Source organism: Nyctereutes procyonoides, unplaced genomic scaffold (assembly GCF_905146905.1).
Source record: "Nyctereutes procyonoides isolate TBG_1078 unplaced genomic scaffold, NYPRO_anot_genome, whole genome shotgun sequence".
In the NCBI taxonomy this organism is placed as follows: domain Eukaryota; kingdom Metazoa; phylum Chordata; class Mammalia; order Carnivora; family Canidae; genus Nyctereutes; species Nyctereutes procyonoides.
In genome coordinates, this window is record NW_026575121.1 from 4936875 (window position 1) to 4952563 (window position 15689).

General features: G+C 46.9%; 1 protein-coding gene across 4 annotated transcripts in view; it reads left to right on the plus strand.

The window, feature by feature from the left end:
* Positions 1 to 15689, plus strand: part of LCP1 (lymphocyte cytosolic protein 1) — an 82938-nt gene that overhangs the window by 36559 nt on the left and 30690 nt on the right. For 3 of the 4 annotated variants that reach the window (XM_055336035.1, XM_055336034.1, XM_055336037.1), the window contains 3 exons: positions 5928 to 5989; positions 14742 to 14828; positions 15385 to 15548. In XM_055336035.1, coding sequence (XP_055192010.1) covers positions 14765 to 14828; positions 15385 to 15548 — 228 coding nt within the window. In that variant the 5' untranslated portion in view covers positions 5928 to 5989; positions 14742 to 14764. The remainder of the gene's footprint in view (positions 1 to 5927; positions 5990 to 14741; positions 14829 to 15384; positions 15549 to 15689) is intronic. The other variant, XM_055336036.1, reaches the window with a different exon arrangement.

Below are 15689 nucleotides of genomic sequence, written 5' to 3' on the forward strand. Positions count from 1 at the left end.
TGACTCATGGTGGATGTGGTCAGGCCTTTTCTTAAGATTGCTGTACGTTTGCCTCCTCTGGCCACACTTCCTCAACTGTTAGAAGGTACTTTCCACCATCAGTATTTCAGAGGCGGCTAAGCCCAGAGGCCCTTGACCACCCAACCTGACATCAGCCAACACCAATGCTGTCGGCTTCTCATCTGTGGCATCTGTCGCTACTGCCAATACCTTTTGGGACTGACTTCGAGGACTCTGGGTGAGAAATGTGGTAAAAGAGTCCAAACAAGCCAAGCTAAGAACATTATGACCACAGATGTGAAATCTAGATTCATACACACACACACATGTAACATACACACAGCTAAGTGTGGACTTTAAGTGGTGACTCTACATGGCCTTTCATAAAACTTATACTGGAAATTGAGTTTGTCCCCCAAGATCATTTTGTGAAACTTCTTTTATCATTGCCCCCTTCTTCTTTCCTTCCTTTGCCAACCACTGTTGTAGACAATCTTTGTTTCATTTGATTCTAACTCAACCCTGTAGAGCGAGCACTATAAATAGCGTTAACTAATATCCCTTTTTTTACATATGAAGAAACTGAGGCTCAGAAAACTTAACATGTACAGAAAACACATGGCAAGAAGCAATTGCATAGAAACTCATCATTTTGGGTCACCTGGGTGGCTCAGTGGTTGAGCAGCTGCCTTCAGTTCAGATCTTGATCCTGGGGTCCTGGGATCGAGTCCCGCATCGGGCACCCTGCAGGGAGCCTGCTTCTCCCTCTGCCTGTGTCTCTGCCTCTCTCTCTCTCTCTCTCTCTGTGTGTGTGTGTGTTTCTGGTGACTAAATAGATAAAATCTTAAAAAAAAAAAAAAGAAAAGAAAGAAAGAAATGCCTCACTCATTTTTTCACCATACCATGTTGCTTCCTAGTTTATTATAGGTATTCAATTATACATATAATTTCCCAAAGGAAGAAAAGATAGCATTTGATGAGGCTTGTGTGATGCCTGAAATGCCTTTTTGCTGGCTTGGACCAGGAGAAAGGCAGCTTGTGTGGTAGCAATAGGAGTCCTGAAAACGGTGGAGCCCAGGCCATTCTTGAAAGGCCTGGGAGGAGAAAGCCTACCCCTTGTTTTCCTCTCCATCTACATACTTAAGATATAGAGCACGTCTCATGGAATCTGCATCTCAAAGGGTTTTTCAGTTTTAATCTGTTAGGTTGTTTAAATGCTAATTGACTTCTGTTTTTCCCGTATCTTGCCAGACCTAACCAGCATCCTGGAGGCTCTACTTCTCTTTTCAGACCAATCACTGACTCACTTTGAGACTTCTGGGAACAATTTCACTTTTCCGGGGCTGCCATTTCCCGTTTTGTAACACGATCCAGTTCCCTCCTCACCTTGTGGGGCCATATTTTCTGGATGGGAGCTGGTGAGAGAAGGAGGAAGCCTCGGCCCTACAAACACACCGAAATGGCTTCTGGGTGCATTCATTTCGTGGCCTGAGGAGGGCGGGGAGTGTTTGCATCACCTAGAGGGAAGTGGTGAGCACTGTGACTGAAGGCAGTGAGGAGAGCCTAGACCACCTAGGTTTTTCTTCTAGAAACAAGAGCTAGTGAGGAAGGCGGCTGTGCTGGCACTCCCCCAAATTCTTCTAGGAGCAGCCTCCTGGGCCAGGCGTGCCAACCCCCCAAAAGCTTCCTCGGTGACCACCTCCTGCTCCGTTCTCCTCCCTTTGCAGGGCTGGCTGTGTTCTCTTATAGGGTAATCCCACCCCCACCCCATCCATGGTTTCGCTTTCCACAGTTTCAGTGACCTGCAGTCAACTGTGGTCTCGAGAGCAGAATGGCCTCCTTTTGACATTTTCAGAAAGCAAAGGTCTACATCGCAGCGCCTTCACCACTCCCTCGCCGTGTCCTATCACGTAGGCACCTTATCATCGCACATCCTCACAAGAAGGAGGGTGAGGTATTTAGAGAGCGAGGAGACCACATTCACCTAATTCGTATTGCAGGACGTCGTCAGAACTGCTCCACCACTAGTCACTGTTGGTCTCTGACTGGGCCTGGTTTATAAATTACACTTTATCAGAGTCGGCCATGGATAAAGGGGTAACAGAGCAGGTATAGGGTTTAGTACTATCTGTGGTCTCGGGCATCCACTGGTGGTGTGGCAACGTATATCCCACAGATGAGGGGCGACCACTGCATGGAGAAATAGGGTACCCCTTTCCATTTTGTCTTTTTGGACAACTTCAACTGGTTCTTTAAGATGCAGCTCAGTGAAGGTCAGTATCGCCTTCTTTGGACAGCTTGCCCTTCTCTTTGGGGGCAGAACTAAGGGCTTCCCTGTCTGTGCCCCTACAGCACCATGATAATAACCCATTTTGAGTGCGAAGGCCAGGATGGCCTCTGAGTTGCATAGGCGCTTGCCTTCAGGGACTGAGTGTCCTTTCAGAGCCAAGATTGGCTGCTCTTCATCTTTGCGTCTCCAGCACCTAGGAGAAGGCCAATGTGATTGGATGGCAGGCATGGAGATGCTAATGGAGAGGATCCCTTGTGCCCCAGAGGCAGGAGGACGGGCAGGGATGGGCAAGAGCACACTGCTGGTGGTCTCGCTCTTAACCCTTCCCTCAAGGTGTTGAGGCATTGAAGAGAAGAGACATTTAGAACTTCTCAAAAGAGTCTAGGACGAGCCCCAGTCCTGGGTAAAATCTTCCAAAGGGTGTGTGTGTGTGTGTGTGTGTGTGTGTGTGTCCGTGACCGTCGTTAACATGAGGTCAGAGCTGAGGACCCCCAAAGGAGAGTAGGGAACCTTAAGATACAGAATCCAGTGGTCACGGGCACAAGGAAAGGTGCCACCAGTGAGACTTCCATTGTGTTGGCCTGCAGTGGGGCAGCATAGGGTGCTGTCCCCTACCCCTGCGCTCCGGTGTAAGCACAAGGCTTCCCCAGGTCATAGCAAGGTGACCCTTGGCCACTAATTAAAATCTTAGTTCCCTTATCTATAAGGAGGAAATCATAACGATGCTCCATAGGATTGTGGCGCCAGTTAAATGTGATAATGCATAGAAGACACTTAGCACTGAGAAGCCGTTCAGGAAACATTAGCTGGCCTTCCCATTTGTCATTTGGCTGTTGTGTTCTCGGACTCCAACATAGACAGAGTGGTTATTCTATGGAGAGGGTAAGGATTAATCATCTTGCATGAGTAAGAAAAAAGACTGAGTTGTTTCTACACATCTCCCCATCTGTGGAAATCCAGGCCAAATGTCACTTCTTGTGGGGGCCACGCCTGGCTCTCCAGGGGAGACCTGTTTTCCCCCTCCCTCTGTTTTCTAGTGACTACAATACACTATCCCCACCCACCCCCTCCTAAACAGGGCAGGGCCACATCCCATCTCTGTGTTGCCAGCCTCTGACCCAGAACCTGCATAGAGTAGGTATTTGGCAGATATTTATTGAAAGAAAAACATGTACAGATAGAGGAGTCGGTTCAGTAGCAGATATCTGGAATTACCAGAGGATGAATTTCATAGTCCAGAGAGTGATATGCAAATTCCACCCCAGTGGACCCTCACGTCCATTCCTCGCCGTTTCCTGTGGGCTCCTGGGTCACTGAGTTGGAGCATCCCGGCTAGTTTTGCCCTCCTTTTGGTCCCTGCTCTGTCTCCACAGTTCCTGTCCTCTCACCTCAGTAGGCCTCAGCTCAGAGTCAGACGCTCTACTTAGGGACCCACTGCCAGGCACCACAGGCCGCCAGCAGGGTTTACAGCTTGAAGAGGCCTGCTACCCTAGGCTCAGCACTAGACTCTGCTACCCTGGTGGCCGTGGGGGGGGGGGGGCGGGGGGGACCACTGAACCTTCCTTGGCCAGTTCAAAGACAGCCTAGGGACACTAGCCTCTGTTCAGTCCACGGATCAACTCACCAAAGTCATTTTTCCAGCAAAATGTTTCACAAAAGTTGAAGGCCTTCGCTTGCTTGCTCTAGGCATTTGTCCCTTCCCATGCAAGGGATATTATTCACATGTGCACAAGAATATCATCATTAAACTCCTCAAAGGAGGTGATTGCAGACTTCTCAAGCCCTACATGCCATCAGCTGATGAGTTTATTCATTCACCTGAGAGCCTGCCATGTGGCTGATGCAGAGGGAGCTCTGTGAGGTGACTTCAGGTCTAGACTTCCAGGTCATGATCTCATCATCTGCCGGAAGAGCCACCTGCCCAGGTCAGGACCAGAGCTCAGAGTCAGGGACCAGGAGCTCACTGATCCCCACCCAACAGCGAGGAGACCAGAATGTCTAAAATCATGCTGATCATTTTTAGAAGTCTGAGGGTGCCATTTTAGTATTTATATGTGAATTTGGCATTCTATCTTTTGAACATTGTGCCTCAGGGTGAGCTGTTTCAACGTGGTTTGGATTTTTTGGGTCGCGAAGGAAAATCAGAGGACCTAAATGCAAAGGCAAGAAAAAGAAAAAACACCCAGAAGAATGCATTCACCTGGTCTTGGTCATCGTAACCTGGAAGGTGTCAGTTGTATGTGTTCATTGGCATGTTTGTAGCCTAGGACCTAGGGCCTTGGTAGCCTGACGGTGCCCTGTTAATACCTAGATTAAGTCCTTCTTCATGTACAGGAAACACATGAAATTATGTTTATTAGATATTTGAAATCATAGGGGAGTTATTCCTACTGGATGTTGAGCAGGACTGACCGAAAGAACAGTCTTACATCTTGAGTCTGAAAACTTACAAAGGAAATGGGAAAATTAAAGAGGTGTGGACTCCAGTCCCGGTGAGCTCCGTGACAGCATCCTTTAACTTGGGTGTCATCTTATTCCTCTGTGGCAGGAAGAGAGTGGCCATATAGGTGATCTCTATGGTCCCCTTACCTCTGCATTCTAAGACTTTGTTAATCTTATGTCATTATTTAAGGAAGTCGGCATAGACCCAGAATATAGCAAGGGAAAACTATTAAAGGTTTGGAAGACTAACCCCCCCCCCAAAAAAAAAAAAAAAGTTCAAAGAATTTTTTTTTAAAGGCTTGGTGGCAATCGTTAAGGCCTGTGACAGAAATTTTTATGAATTGAGCAGCTTCTGTAATTCCCTCTGAGCACAGCCCAAGAGAGAGGAAGCTTTAATGGTATCAGAAAAGATTTAGGTTACAGGTAGGGATATGAGACACCAGTGAGGTTGCAGGGTTTCCTTATTTGGATACTTTTAAGAAAATAGTAGATGGTTCTCTTTCTGGGACAGTGTGCCTACAGCCTTGCCTAGAAACTGGGAGTGAACTGGATCAGCGTGTCGCAAGCCGTTCACACTGACGTCTCAGAAAGCACGTCCCACGTGCTGCTCTGGTAACTTCCCTGCTCTGTGCTGAGCCACCGAGCAGCAAGCATCTGCCTTGGTCAGTGAGGAGAGGGTGCAGGACTGAGATTCACCTGCTGCTGAGGTAAGAGCAGGAGCCAGGTGGGGCTGGGAGACGCTGGGGCCTTTTCAGAGGCGGTGCCCCCAGAGAAGGCACATCACGGTGCCTGCTACAGCTCCTGATAACAACCCCTGGCCCCATTTCTAGGCTCCTTTGAAATTCCCCTTCTGGGGCTCTGACTGGTGCATACCCTTTTCTGCACCCTATAGACTAACAGGCTTTTGGACCTTTTCACATGGAAGGGGTGTCATCTCTCGGGTTATAGGCAAGGCAACAGGCCCAAGGAGGCAAAAGGAAGCCTGATATTACATGGACAGGTAGGACCCTAGGTCTCCCAGGCCCCACGCTCCCGCCAGTTATTTCGGGTATGGTTTCCTTGAAGATGTTTGAATGTATAAATGATCTGGAGACCTTTTTTTTTGCACGGCTCATTTAGATGTTTGCTATTTTTACTTTTTGGTAAGTTTCTGTGCTCGTTTCTTACTCTTACCTAGTCCTTCTCTCCCTCGCAGGCCTGTTTCACTTATTCATTTTCGATCTTCAAAGCTTTTCACGCCGTATGAACCATTTTGCAGTAAGTGAGCTATAATCTCTGCATCACATTTGAAACCCGACCTTTAACTGTGGGCTTCGTGAAGCCCGGGGCTCTGTAACCCTCCCATCCCTACAGTCCAGCTACCAGAGCAGTGCTTTGCACTTAGACTCACAGATGATGAGAAAGAATGAATGCATGAACTAATGGCGGGTGAATGGTGTCTGATATTGAGGTAATTGAATTGTAGGTTACTACTGGCCTGTAATCATATTCAGCTTTTTTGAAAAGATCCGATACCCTGAACATTCGGTGGGGAAGAGTCTGGATCTTAAAGTCCTCGTGGTAGGATGTAGAATGAAGGGTAGCTGTGGATTTTCAAGGCATTAACACCAGAAGCGTCATTGTCTACACCTCAGGGAAGGAGACCACCAGGCATCGAGGGCCTCCACAGCCCAAGCCTGGAGTATCATCCCCTCTGCTTGCAAGAGGTTTGCTCTGAGTCACATCCTTAATGGCTCTGAGCAACTCGATAGAAAACAGGAGGCATTAGGGCTCTGCTGGGGGAAGGGAGTTGGGGAGATGGGCACTCCCCAGTTGCTGACAGAGCCCGGCTCTGCGTGCTGTGCTCTACACGGCTTCCAAAGCCCCTCAAGTGTGATCAGACCACAGAGGCTCCCAGAACAACACATTCACTAGATCTGGAGTGGTCTTGCCTGCTGGCTTCCCGTGAGAGTTTACCAGGCCCGAGATAGTGAGAAGAGAGAGCCACTGAGTCCCTGCCCCTGCCTCACTGCTGGATTTTACCCCCCAAGGCCACAGAGAGGGGAATCCTATGCTCTGGAGAAGCCCTTGGGCAAATCAGTGTATCTGCACAGAGAACAAAGACAACCTAAAGGAGATTTTGACTTGACAAAAGATGTCATGAGAACTCCCTTTGGGGCTCCTGGGTGGCTCAGTGGTTGAGCCTCTGGCTTCAGCTCAGGTCATGATCCCAGGGTCCAGGGATCAAGTCCCACATCGGCCTCCCCACGGGGAGCCTGCTTCTCCCCTATGTCTCTGCCTTTTTCTCTGTGTCTCTCATGAATAAATAAATAAAATCTTAAAAAAAAAAAAAAAGAACTCCCTTAAACGGTCGTCTGTATTTGAGGCTACTTAACTGGCTTCTTAAAAACACAGTCATCTTTAGAACACATTTTCAGAATCAGCCTTTATGGAAAACTTCGGAATCCCCAGAACATACAGGGATTCCTGCTGGTTAGATGCCCTGCAGTGACTACTTTGTACCAGGAAGGGGACACAATGAGCCGGAGCAAGGCTTCTTCCTCATCTCATAGAAGTTTAGCAGGATGGCCTCTTAAAAACTCTCAGGGGTTTTATTTTTGCTTGGGACTCCTCTGTGTTTTATGTTCCTCTTCTTCAGGCAGAAAGGTCTGGCACCAAAGATTGCAATAGGAATGATGTTTTCGATTACACGTTGTTTTGGATTAACTGTTCATTCAGGTGTTTGGAAGTCATGTGGTTTTGTCCTGTTGACGTATTGACACAGTCGAGGTGAAGCTAGGAATCTGGGTCCCGAGTTTCCAGTTTTCCTTTACCCACTGTGTCAAGTTGCAAGGAAAGTAGGACACGCTCAAAAGAGTCCCTTGGCAATGTGATGCTAGGTTACAGATGCCGCCCTGGTCCTGGCAGTTATATAACTGGGCATCGGTACAGCGAACCTAAATACTGACCAGCACACCACCCCCACGTCTCAGGAGTGGCTCCAGCCCGTGAGCATCTCCCTCTGGGCCAGGCCGCCGTTTTCCGTCCCTTCTGTGGCTTTTCATCGTCAGTCAGGAAACTCCTCAGAGAAAATTCAGCTTACAATTTTGCATTTATTTTTAGAGAATGTATTTCCTTCTGTAAATTCTACAGCACTGTGTTCTGTTGTAACCTCCTACCGACAGTTTCCATATTCCAAATTTAGGGAACTTGAATTAGGTGCTTTTATTCTAAGCAGTCATTATCAGAAAACCTCTTTCACTACTGGTCTGGAAAATACCAGCCTCCTCTAAGCTGAGACTCAAAACTCAACTTGACCTCAAGAAACGAGCCGGTCTTGTGGCTTTTTGCAATTTGGGGAGGGGGGAGGGCGGTTCTTTAGTTTTCTTGAGTCTTTAGAAATAATCTTGCAAAAGTGAACGACCGGTACTTTCTCTGGCCAAATGTCTTGGGATTTAATAGCTATTGATTTAATGAATGTAAGTGCTTACAGGAAAACTAGCAGCCAAATGTGACTTAGATGAATGGTTTGAGTCTGTCTTCTTAGATTTATGATTTCGGGCAGTGATTCAAAAACAGGGTCTGAAAATTCACCACTGATTTGCGAGAGACCTTAACATGGTTTCTGGGAGGGCATAGTTGGATGATGCAGTCATTAATGAGGGAGAAAAAATTACAGCGGCATTTATTCAGCCATAGCAGGGAGGCAATCCTACCAGGTGCGACAATGTGGATGCACCTTGAAGGCATCATGCAAAGTGAAATAAGTCAGACAGAGACAAATATCATCTGATCTCACTCATAGATGAAATCTCAAAAAGTTGGGGATCCCTGGGTGGCTCAGCAGTTTAGCGCCTGCCTTGGGCCCAGGGCGTGATCCTGGAGACCCAGGATCGAGTCCCACATCAGGCTCCCTGCAGGGGGCTTGCTTCTCCCTCCGCTTGTGTCTCTGCCCCTCTTTCTCTCTCTGTGTCTCTCATGAATAAATAAATAAAATCTTAAAAAAAAAGAAATCTCAAAAAGTAAAAAAATAAAGAAAAATAAAAACCAAACAACTAAAATTAAACATACAGAAGAAGAAGGAATCGGACTTGTGGTTCCTAGAGGTAGATGGCGGGGGTGGGGATTTGGAGGAACATGATCAAAAGGTCCCAACTTCCAGTTGTCTGATAAATAGGTCCTGGGGGTGTGATGGACAACACGACAGCTGTAGCTCGCCCTGCTGTGTGGTTTGCAGGAGGAGCGTTGAAAGGAAATTTTGAGATTGTTGAGTGTGTGCTGTCATCACAAGAAGAGAACGTGTTTCCCCATATTCTTTCCTTCTTCCTTCTTATGGGACCTGCTCGGGAGAGTGGATGTCCGCTGAGCCTCTTCTGAGGGTATGGAAACCACCCGATCGGGCCATACGTCTTAAACTCACACAGGGGTGTGTGTCAGTGATTATTCAGTAAAACCGGGAAAAACTCAAGGGGGCCGCCCCCCACGCAGGAGCAGTAGAGCGGAACCCAGAAGAAACAGGCCTTCAGGCGCCCCATGCCTCAGCGCATCCCTCCTGCAGCAGGTTCTCCCGGGGCCACAGCCAACGCGCTGCCAGTAATTTGCAAACTGAAACCCTCCTCTTCCATCCTTGGGAACCTAACATTATGAGAACCCGTACCTTCGAGTGTGCGTGAAGCGGGTGTAGTTTTTTTTTTTTTCCCAGGCAAACACATGACTGTGTAAAGTGCCTCATCTTGGATTCCAACCCCGGCCGTATCCTTCTAGACGTGGTGTGACCTGCATGTTCTTCGTCGCCTTCGCTCCCTGCTTCTCTGCTTCGGGCACATGCTGCCATTGGCACGTTCAGTTCCATTAGTTGAGGGGTTTCTTCTCGGTTGCGGCCCTGTGGCCCTGTTCGTGGTACCTCCGTGGCCTTCTGGCTCTGCTCACCAGCAGCTACTTTTAAAACTCCGGCCTTGTTTGGGGAACTTGTACACAGACAAAGCATTCCATCTCATCGGAACTTCAGTGTTCCTACCTATAAAGGGAAGGAGTTGTGATAAACCATCTCCCGAGGTCCTTCCACCTCTAAAAGTTTGAGTTTCCAGGACTTACTGCTCTTTCTGATAGTAGATGAGACCCTCTCCAGATCGCTATTCATGCTGGGCCCAAACAACACAGTGTCATAGCAACCTTGGCTGTTGACTATTCCTTCTCCAATTCACCTTTTTTAAAGGTTGTATGTGTGTATTTTAGAAAGAGCATGAGGGTAAGGCGTGGGGGGATGGAGAGGGAGAGGGAGAGAAGCTCAAGCTGACTCCCTGCTAAGTGCGGGGCCTCAGTGCTCCATGCACAGGGCTCTATGCAGAACTCAATCTCACATGATCTTGAGATCATGACCTGAGCTGGAACCAAGAGTTGGTCGCTCAACTGACCCAGCCACTCAGGCACTTCATCCAATTCCCCCTTTTAAATACATTTTGCTTTAGCTCTTAAATCATGGAAGGATTTTGGATTTTTAAAATGTGACGGCTGTCTCACTCCATGGCTTCTCCAAGTCGACGATCTTCCCCATTTATGAATCTCTCAGAAGAATATAGTTATCCAGATGCTCAGGCTTTCCATCTTGACCTACTTGCCATGGTTTAAAAAAATCACATGGTTTTAGGGACGCCTTGGTGGCTCAGCGGTTAAGCATCTGCCTTAGGCTCAAGGCATGATCCTGGAGTCCCTGGATCAAGTCCCACATCAGGCTCCCTGCATGGAGCCTGCTTCTCCCTCTGCCTGTGTCTCTGCCTCTCTCTCTCTCTCTCTCTCTCTCTCATGAATAAATAAATAAAATCTTTAAAAAAAATCACTGGTTTTAAAATAATGCTTTTTTTCAACCTCCCACCCCAAATTCTTTAATTTGAACAGGCCATCCAATTTCTCTGCTAAAACATTCTCTCTACTTTTTCATTATACCATGATCTTTAGATTTTCTTTCTCACCTAATACTGTAACTCTTTCATTTCTTCTTTGGCCCTGCTTTTGACTCTTAAAGCGTAGTCTACTTTTGGCCTGTATTTGGGATTTTTCTCCCATCTCTTACAGTACTCTACCATCTAAAACTCTATGTCAAAGGATAGGGCTACGGGCACCTGGGTGGCTCAGAGGTTGAGCATCTGCCTTTGGCTCAGGGCATGATCTTGGGGTCCTGGGATCGAGCCCTGCATCAGGCTACCTGCATGGAGTCAGCTTCTCCCTCTGCCTGACTCTCTCTCTCTCTCTCTCTCTCTCTCTCTCTCTCTCTTTCTCTCATTGTCTCTCATGAGTAAATAAATAAAATGTTAAAAAAAAAGGATACTGCTAAGTTTAGACTCAGAGATTCCATTCATTCTTCTTATCCTTAACATTGCTTCATGCTTTCAGGGCCCCCAGATCGGTGTAGATGTGCCTCAGCTGAAATGAGGAGCAGCGCCTGGCTTGTAGGAGGCATTCAGAAAATATCTATAAATGAATGCATTTCTCTCATAATCCCATGAACATCCATAAGCCAGGAAGTGAAAAGACACTGAAAAACAAGAAAGGCCAGCCAGCTTTGGGGCTTTAGACCAGATTTTATCAAAGATCTTGTGAACTATGATGGAGGAGAGCCTTCTCTTAATGTATAGAGGGAATATTTGTAAAGGGAAAGTCAGGCTGATTTAGTCACAAGGATTTAGTAAAAGGCACAAAGTCAATCAAAGCCTTGATTTCCTAACACATGAAAGCACGATCTTCCTAAGCTAGGATACCTACCTAGGTTCTCTGTGCCATAGTTTTTAAACCTCCCACGGAGTATGCATGTTAGCTGGCTAATGAATAATTGGTGAGCAGTCGTATGGGAGGACAAAATGAATACCTACCACAGGTGTGAAGGCATCAAACCTGCATAGATAGCAAGGGTGAAAAGAAAAGAGCTGAGAATTAGCATCCTGGCTGCTCTTCTCTGTGGCTGTGTGATCTGAGGGATGTGTGCTAACTTCTCTGAGCTTCTGTTTCCTGTTGGATAAAGTGGGAATATATATCTTTCTGCCATCGGATTTCATCAAGGGGTATTGTAAGAAACACAGAGCTTGGGCAGCCCGGGGGGCTCAGTGGTTTAGTGTCGCCTTAAGCCCAGGGCGTGATCCTGGGGTCCCGGGATCGAGTCCCTGCATGGAGCCTGCTTCTCTCTCTCTCTCCCCCTCTTCTCTCTCTCCCCTCTTCTCTCTCTCCTCTCTTTCTCTCTCTCTCATCTCTCTCTGTCTTTCATGAATAAAAAAAATCAAAAAAGAAACACAGAGCTTGTGTTTGCTGCATCCCACAAGGGTCCTCTCCTTGAGGCCCTGGGTGAAGGCATTTCTATCAGACCTCAGTTCCCTGACCCTGAAATAATTGGTTTGTTTGGCTTATATAGATAGCATGAGCTGGACATGTTCCTTTTTGCATTTGCTTCTAGAGGACTTGGAGCTCGATTTTCAGCCAAAATGTGCCATCTTAAGCTCTAAGTTTGGAGGATTAAAGCTCCTCCCTGCCATTATCTTATTTTTCCCCATACTTATTTCTCTTCCTTAATAATTGCATGATTTTATTCATTCAATTCTTAGGTTTGGATGTAATTTTGTAACCTGGCTCAAATTGTGTTAAGGACAAGGCTTTGTGGGGGAGGAAGGAAGAAAGGATGGATGGATGGATGGATGGATGGATGGATGGATGGATGGAAGGAAAAGTATGAAAAAAAAGGAGGGAGACAGAAAGTCAGACAAAAAAAGAAAAGGAAGGGAGTGAAGATGACAAAGTCAGCAAGCCGTTGTCTGTCCCAAGGGCCCCTGTGCAGTGTAACTAATGTTTGCTTATATAGTTAAGTTCTAGAGTTTTACCTTCCTTCAGAGAGCCCAACAAACCTCTTTAGATACATAAGGTAAATAATAAAATAAAGCTTTTATTGATAATAAAACATCGTTTTAAAGGAATTGAAATAGCAACAATATCTAATTCTATGACTTTCAGATCATGCTCCCTTGAGTTCCTACTGGTACATAAGGTGACAGGAAGCAGGCTAGTGGTGGCGGGGGGACATTTGGGTTTTTTCCAACCAATTGTTCTTTTTACTTGTTCTTTTTGCTCTACTAGCTTTACACTTTTATCTACGTGTAAAGCTTCTGTTAACAAAGGATCTGGGCGGGGGGGACAAAAGCTTGAGGTTGCTTGTGTATGTACAAGAAAAAACAGTAGGTTAGTGGATAAGAGATGCGGATTTGCAAAATTGAGCACAAGGCATTTCTGGCCTACAGGGTTAAGTGTTAAAACTGTCCCCTTGTCGATGTGGTTGTTGGTTGCCACCGAGAAGAAGCACGGTACTAAGAACATTGTGAATATACAGAAAATGAAATTCATTTACAGCAATATCCTGCAACAATTGTAAGATATTTTTAAAAAAATCAATGACTTCCCTGAAATGCTCGAATTATAGTTACATGTAAAAACACCCCATCATCCACCCTTTCACCCCCACTCACTCATCCCTTCCCCACCAGGAAATCCAGTAAGCTTTACTGGAACTCTGATTTGGAATATTCTGGTATGGGGCACCTGGGTGGCTCAGTGGTCGAGCATCTGCCTTTGGCTCAGGGCGTGACCCTGGGGTCCTGGGATCGAGTCCTGCATCGGGGTCCTCCCAAGGAGCCTGCTTCTCCCTCTGCCTGTGTCTCTGTGTGTCTCTCATGGATGGATAAATAAGATCTTTAAAAGAAAAAAAGAAATATTTTGGTGTGATTTAGCCAGGAGCATGGAGAATAGAATTTCCTTTCTGTTTCATTCTCTTTCTATCCGCTAGAGGGCAGCACAAGGACAGGGAAATTAACTCCTTTCTGGGGGAAAAAAAAAAGAGCACCTAAAAAGTCCCTCAGGTTCCCATAGATGAATTATTAGCGGGTCAGGTTCCCTTCCTCCTTCTCTGAATATTTAGAGAATTTGAAAGCTCCCTTTAAAATGATAAAAGCTATCTGTTGGCTTGGCCAAACATATTCATTTTAAATGTGAACTTGACATCATCTCTAAAAAACGATATTTATGTAAAAACTAAGTGTCATCGTTGTGTTTTGCCATGTAACACGCGACTCCAAGACTCAATGGTTTAAAGCAACAATCGTTTTATCCCATGTCTTGATTCTGCTTGTTGACGAGGCACACAGCCGGGTGATTTTTCTGCTAGTGTGATGTGACGGGGACTGTGGACATCCAGGGTCTCCAGTCAGCTGGGACATCCAACGCGGCCTGCCCTGGAGCATGGCAATTGATGCTGGCTGCCAGCTGGGGGCCCAGCCGAGGGACTGTTAACCAGAGCACCCAGTCATTGGCTTTTTCATGGGCCTTGGGTGGCCTACAACATGCCACCCACCGCTCTCTCCACGCCCCGTGCAGAGGCAGACGAGAATCTTTCATTGGCTTCTTCATGTGGCTTGGACGTCTTGCAGAATGGAACTGGGTTCCTAAGAGGGCGCATCCTAAGAATGAGCATCCCAAAAGGAGCCAGGAGTTTCCAGTCTCAGACATGGCTTCTGCTGCCTTCTCGGTGGTCAAAGCAGATACAGGATCAGCTCAGATTCAAGGGGAGAGAAATCAGCTCCTGGAGTGAGGCTCCTGGGGTGAGGAGCCATCTGTGAGAGCCCACTGGAGACCACCACATGGACAGTTAAGAATAAGGCTATTTCTTACATGTTGGAAAGGTAGTTAGAAATCATGAGGGAGGCAGAGGGTTCTTTCTTCATTTAATAAATGAGGATTGCTGCTTAATGTGGTGGTTTAGGAATTAAGATGCACGGGGGCATCTAGGTGGCTCAGTGGTGGAGCATCTGCCTTTGGCTCAGGTCGCAATCCCGGGGTCCTGGGATCGAGTCCCGCAGTGGGGTCCTCCCGGGGAGCCTGCTTCTCCCTCTGCCTGTGTCTCTGCCCCTCTCTCTGTGTCTCTCAGGAATAAATAAACAAACTTAAAAAAAAAGAATTAAGATGCACAAAAGTTATTCCTTATATTCTTTTGCTTCTGCAGATCTGTTGCCTAAAGCAATAAAAATGGCCAGAGGATCAGTGTCCGATGAAGAAATGATGGAGCTCAGAGAAGCTTTTGCCAAAGTGGGTGAGTACACCGGGCGGCTCAAGCCACACACTTCTCCTCTTGACTGAGTAGCTTCGGGACAGATTCGATGAAATGGTAACATAAGTAAAATAGGGCAAGTGAAAGGAATACGGTGGCATTGGCCAGAGGAGCCGGGGGGACTTAATTTTGAAAGGTCCATTTAAAGAAAATTAGTTCTTTCTCTATCAAAACCTGGCCTGGACCCTTTCACACCTGCAGCTCTTCTCATATTTTTTGTCTTGCCTGCTTTCTTTGATTTCCTGGTTTTTCTTTGTAGCTCTAAGCTTGTGACTTATTTTCCCATCTGTTCCTATCAAAGTCCCTTCAGATTCTGCTTCCAGGACCTGTGTCGTGACATGATGACTCACGGCGGTTGGGAGCGACACCGATGCCCATCTCTCATAGACACGGGCCTCCCGTGAGACCCTGGCTCTTGCATGGGGTCAGGCTCTGACCCCTGAATGACTGCCTCTCCCGCGCACTCCCCTCCCATCTCGCCTGCCTTCACCTCCTCATCCCATTACCTGCGTTGGGTCAGCACGTCCTTGCCTTGCAGATACCGATGGCAATGGGTACATCAGCTGCAATGAGTTGAACGACCTGTTCAAGGCTGCTTGCTTGCCTCTGCCTGGGTACAGAGTGAGAGAAATCGCAGAAAACCTGATGGCTACAGGTGATCTGGACCAGGATGGGAGGATCAGCTTTGATGAGTTTATCAAGGTGAGTACGATGCAGATACAAGGAGATGCATCTGAAACTTGGAATTTGAAAAAAAAAAATCCAGAAATATGTTGCCACCCTCCTTGCTTCAACATCACGTATTCCCCCCTTTGTGGTTTTCTTGATCACTTGATTGGGTTT